Here is an 8,506-nt window from a genome sequence, read left to right on the forward strand (position 1 = left end):
CCACATTTTCTAATTTAAGGCACTGCTGAAATTCTCCAGAATAATTTTTCTGTGAGAATCACAGAATCACAGAATTGTAGGGATTGGAAAGGACCTCTAGAGATCACCGAGACCAACCCCCCTGCCAAAGCAGGTTCCCTACACAAGTAGGTGTCCAGGCAAGTCTTGAATATCTCCAGAATATCTCCAGAATCAATTCCATCATCACAGAATAATCTTAGAATCATCTGAGCTGGAAGGGAGCATTAAAGGCCATCTGGTCCAAATCCCCTGCCATGAACAGGGACATCTCCAGCTCCATCAAGTGCTCAGAGCCCCATCCAGACTGACCTTGAGTGTCTCCAGCGATGGGACATTCACCATCCCTGTGGGAAAGTTCATGTGCCAATTCACTATTTGCCATTTAATTTCAGGATGACGCTCAGAGAAAGGGCCGAGAACAGGTTAAGAGCAATGAATGGGCTGGTTGGACCACCATAAAGAACATAATCATAAAAACGTAGAATTTGCTTGATTTAAAAAATAGGGATATCATCTATTTATCTATAGCATCTGAAGTATTAAAACCACTCCTTTCATAAAACACTAAAATGCAACAATGCAATCAGTATGTAACTTGCAACACAAGGAAAAAGAGACAAATGTATTCAGTTGTGTCCCGCCCACCCCACTCCCACCTATCGGACTCCTGCTTATTACCTGTGCAAGAGCTCATTTTTGCCATGAATAGAGATGCTATTTCCTCTGCAACTGCCAAACTTGAAAATGGTTTGGAGAACAAAAAATTAACAAAGAGCTCTGAAGTCAGTAGTGAAATGAGGAGAAACCAATTACAAGGTTGGTATTAATGAGCTTAGCAAAAAGCTCTATTCAATTTGAACAGCAGTGAAAGAGAAATGCAGATTGCTGAGGTCTCCATTGCATCGTGCATGTGCTCAGCCAAGCTCCAGCTCTCCTTGCTACCATTTGCTTTTGGGCTGGGGACCTTCAGGGAACATCTGCAGGGGAGAAGAGGGCCTCAGGGTGCTCCTTAGTGCAAACAGGCACAGTGCCACATCAACACAACACTGTCATTACGCGTTAGTATTTTTATTGGTCATGAAAAACAGTGAAAACAGCCAGCCCAAATAAAAGTCAGTTTGTAAACTCAGTAATATTTCATTTTTACTTAATGGGGAAATGTTTGGAGCATACATATGACATGAAAGCTTATTAAAAAATACTCATCTGAAGTAGTTATACTGGTGTCCTTCTCACTGCAGGAGAAGTGCCATGGCACACTTTGTCCCAGCCCTTGCCAGCTCGGATATTTCAGCTTTGTGACCTGCCAGCAGATGCACGGGTTTGAAAAGCACTTCTATTAAAAAAAGCAAATAAATGCACATCTACCCAGTAAGACTTAGCTCATACCTCTAACTCTGTCTCAAAAGTATTTTAAAAACATTTAGATATATGCCTGAACATGGGCAGAGATGATATCAGAAGGATGGAGGACTGACAGCACGAGCTCAGAGCTGAGGTCCATTTCATCTCCATGGGTTGGGGCTACAGGGTCAGAGCATCTGAATGAGCACGATGCTGAGCTTCAGCCCCAACAGCACATTTGCACTGGCCATAAGCAAATACTTAGAAAGGAATAAAAATATTCCTTCAGTATTAAATCTATTTTGAGCTCTGGGACATCCTGAGCTGGATGTAGTTTCTTTTCATTTCACAGCCCTCAGTTATATCACCTTCTGGCACTTACCCAACATCTCCTTGAGTCCATGCAAACTTCTAGCGACTTTAATGACTTTTGGCACAGAGTTTCACACAACTATTGCCTATTGTGTAGAGCTGCACAATGAATAATAGACCCTGGGAATGTTCACTTTAATTCAAATTATAAGCTAGCACTGTGACTAAGGGAAACTTAAATGCAGCTGATTATTTCTCTCTCCAGGACAGACATTTAACACACACAAGTTTTTCAGCCTCATAGTAGAGGTAAAAAAAAAAAAAAAAAGCCTCTGTAGGTACAGTTTCCATATCATTTCACAAACTATTAAATAATAAGATGATATCACCACAATCTTTTTCATTAATGATCTGTCCAGGGATATAAAACTTCAATTCTAGGAGAAAATGCCATTTCTTTATCCCACTAACCAGTCCTTTAAAAATTCCCTTTTACAGACCACCTCTTAAGTCCTCTCTTATCCATTTTAATAAACATTACTTAACAGCTCTGCACACTGCCAAAATCCATTATCTTAAGCTGTAAATTGATAGCTGGAAAAAAATGCTTTAACTTTGAGCTGAATAAAAGCATTGTGCTTGCTATATATTTTGTTTTCTTCAAAACTGCAGCTGCACATTTCCAACTAAATGATACATGGTTGTACTCAAAACTGATCTACTTTCTCACACTTTGTTGATCTCACAGATCCAATTGGAGCATTTTAATGATTGCAGAACTGTTCTTAATGTAGCATCTGAAGCTTTTCAGATCCGTATCTAATGTGCTACTCTTTTTGAGCTCTTGGAAACAATGTGAAGTGACCTTGTTTTCAGAAGTGGGTCAAAAGCAATGCAGTTGAAAAGCAGGTTTTCTTGTATTTAAATATTAAAGATTAACATGTTAAAAGGCATCTTTGGTTTAGAGTCATTCATGAAGTGATAGAGTAATTGGGGGCTGGTGGTTCTACAATCACAATAATAACAGAATCCATTTTGGTATCCAAATGGTAGAGATCCACAGCAGATCACTTCTTTTCACCGACTCCAAGGCGATGTAAGGACCAGGTTGCTCAGTAAGGTATCTAAGGGCATTAAATACAGATGAATAGAGCACTGTGTATCTCTACTATTGCACTAATGTATTGCAAGGCCCTGAAAAACATCTGGCTGAAAACAAGGGCTCATTTGGGAGGACAAGGGAGGCAGAGGAGATTTGTGCATCGGTCTCATTGCTCCATCTCCCGTATTACTTGAATTTACTGTTTAAGTTTCCAGCTTTTAGCTCCATTAAGTCAGTTTGCTCTTTGTGGAGCTTCCTGCAGAAGCACTTGTAGATGGTTCACTCCCAGCCCATGCTCCGTGTGCTTCCCATCACACACACTGCTGCTGACACTGAATGATTAAGAAAGGTAGCACTGCTTTTACACGGCTTCTGGCAAGTCACAGACTCTATAAAGACCGGTTTCAAAAGGATTACACCTGCATTAAGAGATCCTTTACAAAAAGGTGATAGTTCAAAGGATGAGTGGAAACAACAAAATTGGAATTTGGTTTTTATTGACCTTATCCTAAGTTCCAGAATGAAGTAAGTTTACTCCTGTAAACACGGTCTGGTTGCCACCACTGTCTTAATATGTAGCACAAAGTTTTCCCTACAGACAAATCCATCTGCTGGCAGCTCCTGGGCAGATGACTAGAAGTAGATTTTTGACAGTACAGAGGATGAGCACTGGAAAACAAAACACTCTACCTAAGAGTCAAATTGAGGTTTTTCCTGCAAGATCAACACCTTATGATACAGCCGCACAAAGAACTTTTTTTCATGATACATATGAAATCTTTCTCAGCATTAAGTGCAGAAAAGCAATATCCTTGGGATATTCCCGAAGAAAACAATGAGCCACCTTGCAATGCCTGTGCCCTCCATCTGTGTGAGTGGCACAGCACAGCACAGCTCTACGCAGAGATGAAGCAGCTCCTGGCCCCGTGAAATCTCCTTGAAGGCATGCACGCGGCTGGCTGAATGCCAGCTGACACTTGCACTGTATTATCATGCAGGAGTTAATCATAGAATCACAGAACGGTTTGTACTGGAAGGGACATTTAAGATCATCTATTTCCATGCCCCTGCTTTAAGCAAGGACCCCTCAATTTAGATTAGGTTGCTCGAAGTCCCATCCAGCCTGGCCTTGAATGCTTCCAGGCAGGGGGCATCCACAACCTCTCTGAGCAACCTGTGCCAGTGCTTCACCCCTTAAAAGAGGAAGCACACTGCATGAAGCCATGCACACTGGCTTCATTTTGCTGTCTACAGAGCTCCTGGGTTCAGTAACTCCCCTTCTAAGCTCTTCCACTCCCTTGATAATCTATATATAATGTATATGAAATTCTGACATCAGCTTTGGAGGTTCTATATCTTGGCTTCAAGACTAACTGCCTGAAAAGAAGAACTGCAACATTAAACATTCAGTGTGGAGTTCTGTTGTGTACCTCCACAAAAGTTTTCCAAGAGAAATAACCCAGCATGTGGAACATAGAGATTGTGGAAGAATGTTCCTTGCCACTACAGACAGGTGAAAACAGGGCAATAGCTCCAAAATTCATAAAGCTGGGCATCAAAATGGGCTAGGTTCCCAGGAGAGCTAATGATTTACACCATGTTGGACAAGCTCCTTTCTCCAACGACAACCCAATCACCCTCTGGGTTTGTTGTAGACCCAGTGATACAGACTAAGTTAAACTCAGAATTTCTTCTACAGAACTAAAGTGTATGGAGTTATCCCTTGAATTATTCACATGCTGCTTTACTGCTGCATGTAAGCATCAAGAGAGAGCTAAGTCTTCACTGAACCAAGTGCTGAATCTTTAAAAAAGTTATCTTACATGAAATAGTTCAATTGCTTTAGAATATTTTCTCATCTTAGCTAGCATTTTACCACTTACTTATACTCCGTATGCCATATTCTTTATATCCATATATCTCCTGGATTTTTTAATGGAAGAACACAACTTGACAAAGCAGCAGATGCGCTGGATTCTAGAGTCTGGAACAAATCTCCAGACCTTTGGCTCACTGTGCATCACTATCCTGACGCTGCATCACAGAGGCACTAAGCAGTCAGCCTTAGCTTCTGGTTGCAGGGCTTTGAAATATAAAAACACTTGGGCAGAATGAGCACATTATTCCTAATACACAGCACAAAGAATTCAGGTGCTCCCCAATGTATTTAAATACAGTTCTGGTAGATGTAGAAGCATAATTCATAGATAGAAACAGTAGTCTCACATCTCTGTATCCCCTTTAAAAGCTACAATCACTCTGAATACCCTGGTCATCCGAAGTCATTGTAAGAGAGGACGGAAAGACATGCCTGTCTCAACCGCAGTCTTATCACTGCCACTCTTTTTAATTCTCTTTACCAAGTCCACAGAACATATGTGTATTCTGTATACCAACAGTCTTCCTGAAATAATGTGCTCCAGATGCTTCACTCTGTGAAGTTCTAAGCTGTTCACTTCTACTCTGTTGCTCCGCTTTTAAGATTATTCCCATTTTTGATCTCATACAGAGAAAGGACAATATCACCTTCCCTATATCACCTTCCATAACCTTAACATGCAAAATATTTATCTTTGTTCCAAGTTTTGCCCCCTTTCCCAGACAGTCTGCCTTGTACAGCATGGCGACCAACACTACGCACGCTGTGCCAGATGGAGCCTAACGCTCCTGTAACTGTATAGCCTCCTATTTTGTGTTTTATCCCTCTGATACAACCTAGTAACTCACTTCTTGCAGCTGTGCACAAGCCTCATGGTTTCAATGATTTTTCCACAATAACCTTCAAATCCTTCTCCTAGTCAGTGTGCTGAATGATTGTTCCATTTCTGCACACACTGTGTTTCCTTGGTTTCTTGCTCCCAGACTAATTATTTCACATTTTTCCACAGTGAACCACATTTGCCAGCTGTTGGCCAAGTCACCTAAACAGCTCTAAATCCTTTTATATCTGATTGTATCGTTCCTAATTCACTGCTCTAAATTTTACTACCAAAAAAAAAAAAAAAAAAAAAGTATGGGGGCTGGGGGGAGGAATAAAGCTCTGTGCACAAATATACATATATATTACTTATATGGGAGCCATATGCATGTGATCAGTATAATTTATCATATGGTTTTGCAATCTATCAGGCAGCTTTGCCCACCTCACTCGCATTTTTCCAATAATCCATCTCTGCTGGGACTAGTTCTAGCACTCCACACTTCTGAGCAGCTTCATACAGCTGCCGTGAGAAAACCCGCCACAAAACCCTGCTCATTTTCCCCAAAGTAATCCTGCCACTTCAAATCACACTTACCTGGTGCTTAATATCCAGCCTCAGTCAGCACTGCTCTGTCTGGGATCTGTGACATATTCATGCCTTTCTTTTCGTGAACCCTTAAGGATGAGTTGTGAACCAGTTTCATCAAACATCCACAAACTCTACCTATTTAACATACACAAAACATTTGCTTCTAAATCTTAATTGCTAGAAAACTACTAATGTATCAATTTTAAATAGCAACATTGTGTTGTGTAAAACAATTTTTAATAACATTTATACGATTTCAGTTTTCCTTCCCAGTTACACTATTGATGTAATGTTGTAAGTCTGCTCATCGCACCCCAGCAACAAACGCTGGCTACCTCAGTGCCTGCATACAGGGACAGATAAGTTACCAGTGACCATACAGCCTGGTCTGTCAGTGCATGTGCTCCTTCCTAAAGGAAAGCCCTGAACTGCCTTTCTCATCCTTTTCTAAACTCTGGAAGCTTAATTCAGGACTCTGCTCTGCATTAGAACAAAGCAGTATCAGCACTTCCATTTCAAAGTGCATGGAGCTAAAACACTCAGTTAAACAAAGCTCTGTCACCTTCTGACTCATCAGGCACGTCTGCCAATGAGTAGCTTAAAACCTCCAGTGCTGCTTTATAATGTCCCTTTTCTTCAAAGCTGAAGCATCAGCCACTCTTCAGCTATCAGTCTGGAATACTAATCTCAAATTAAACAAACTCTGCATTTTGTTTCTAGAAATTTGAAATAGCAATCTGTGCTGATACATCTTGACAAAAATGTTTTTAGGATGCTTTTCTTTAATTATCCTTACAGCTTCTGCCAGAAATTCATTAAGGCTACAGACTCTGAGTCACTCAACCACAATTCTTGCCAATTTAGTATTTGATGAAGCAGTTTTCTCCTACTTTTTTTTTTTTTTTTTTTTTTTTAATTTCAAGGTATTTTATTTTATTTAATGAAGTAAAACATGAATCAACAGCTCAGCGTTTTATTACAAACCATTTAGCATACGTTATACTCAAGTAAAGAATCCAGCCACCTTCTCTAACATCTCCTGGCCAACGTCTCTTTTTCATTCACTCGGCTAAAAGACCGCAAAGATGTTTCCCTTACTGGGGCACTGAAGTTTACATTAGTGTCACTTCTAAAATGACTTATGTGCAAGAAATTCAAAAAAGGAGTCGATAGAAATACTGGGGCAGGCTAAAAAATGGTCTGAATTTTCATTATTTTACCCTATTTTCCTGGAGCACAGAGGAAATAAAGCTCTACCACTGCCATCAGCTGTAGCTCCAAGCAGTGTGCCGGGTGAACGCATTTCATTTCTGACTTTGTAACTGGAAGAGTTAATGTGAGCCACTGTAGCTTTGTAAAAATGCTCTCCCACAGAATATAAAGATGACTGCCTACCAGCTTGACGGCATCAGCAGTCTGACACGACTGCAGCCGGCCCTGCACACAGAACCACTGCACATGGTAGTATTACCAGCCCAGGAACCTGGGCAATGGATGGAACTGGGACTACGGATAGACAGACAGACAGCTACTGGACATTCAGCAGGACAGAGCCTTGTCTCAGCACTGGCAGAAGCCACAGGAGCTGGGGGGACACGAGCTGCCCCACACTGTTGTTTCTGAAGTATGGATGAGCTGTATGGATTCTGAGCTTCACGTATGGTTGAGCTCAAGGATGCTTCTGGTCTAGTTAGTGAGAGTGCTCCTATGCTATCTGTGAAAGCAGAGACAACATTCTGCTGTTACATCTATCCTACCACCAGAACAGATGTAATTCCAGCTTATTCGGTAAGGAATAAGCTGCTTCAGATAGGATGGTGTTGAAAGCAGAAGTGCTGGCTTTGAAATGTCTCATGGTAGAGACATTGTTCTCTACCAACCCTCCTACACAATTTCATCAAGGTACAGAAGTGTGTTTTCATTGCCAAACATGCACTACAATGGACCACAATGGTTACCAAAAAACAGCCTATTTCCTTTTCAGCTCATCTTTGATAATGACGAAGCGTTTTCAGATTTTAAAACCTGATGAAATGTACATAATGCAGAAGTTTATGCCTTTCTCCAAAGGGAGAGAACTCAGGTTGACACGTTTGATGTATTTAACTTCTTTTCCACAGACCACTAAAATGTTACAATGGAGAGAATCTCCTTTACATAATGAGTAGCAAGTACACCTCTGCCTTAAAAAAACAAAAACTCACAAGGAACCAAAGGAACATGGTTAGAGGAAAAAAAAAGTCTTACCTTTGGGGCACTTCTACCAAATGGAGAAAAACGAGAAAAATTTGACACGAGATAGAAACACAAAAAAAGTAGGACTGGAAAGGACTTCCTGGATCATCAAGTCGGGTCCTTTGCTCACCTCTTTCACAAGCCACTGGGCACATCTGTTGTGTTGTCAGAATGGACAACACGAGGTGAGTTTACATGTGTT

At 40.9% G+C, this 8,506-nt stretch overlaps 1 protein-coding gene across 4 annotated transcripts in view; it reads right to left on the reverse strand.

Moving 5' to 3' along the window:
* The window catches only part of MICU2 (mitochondrial calcium uptake 2), a 131,334-nt gene that overhangs the window by 73,294 nt on the left and 49,534 nt on the right, over nt 1–8,506 (reverse strand). Inside the window, exon 1 of one of the 4 annotated variants that reach the window (XM_052671403.1) lies at nt 331–378. The exons of the other annotated variants lie outside the window; for them this stretch is intronic. Within the exon in view, the coding sequence (XP_052527363.1) occupies nt 331–363 (33 nt within the window). The 5' untranslated portion in view covers nt 364–378. Of the gene's footprint in view, nt 1–330; nt 379–8,506 lie in introns of those variants that run through there. 4 annotated transcript variants of the gene reach the window in all.

Source organism: Tympanuchus pallidicinctus, unplaced genomic scaffold (assembly GCF_026119805.1).
Source record: "Tympanuchus pallidicinctus isolate F22 unplaced genomic scaffold, pur_lepc_1.0 scaffold11, whole genome shotgun sequence".
Taxonomy (NCBI): domain Eukaryota; kingdom Metazoa; phylum Chordata; class Aves; order Galliformes; family Phasianidae; genus Tympanuchus; species Tympanuchus pallidicinctus.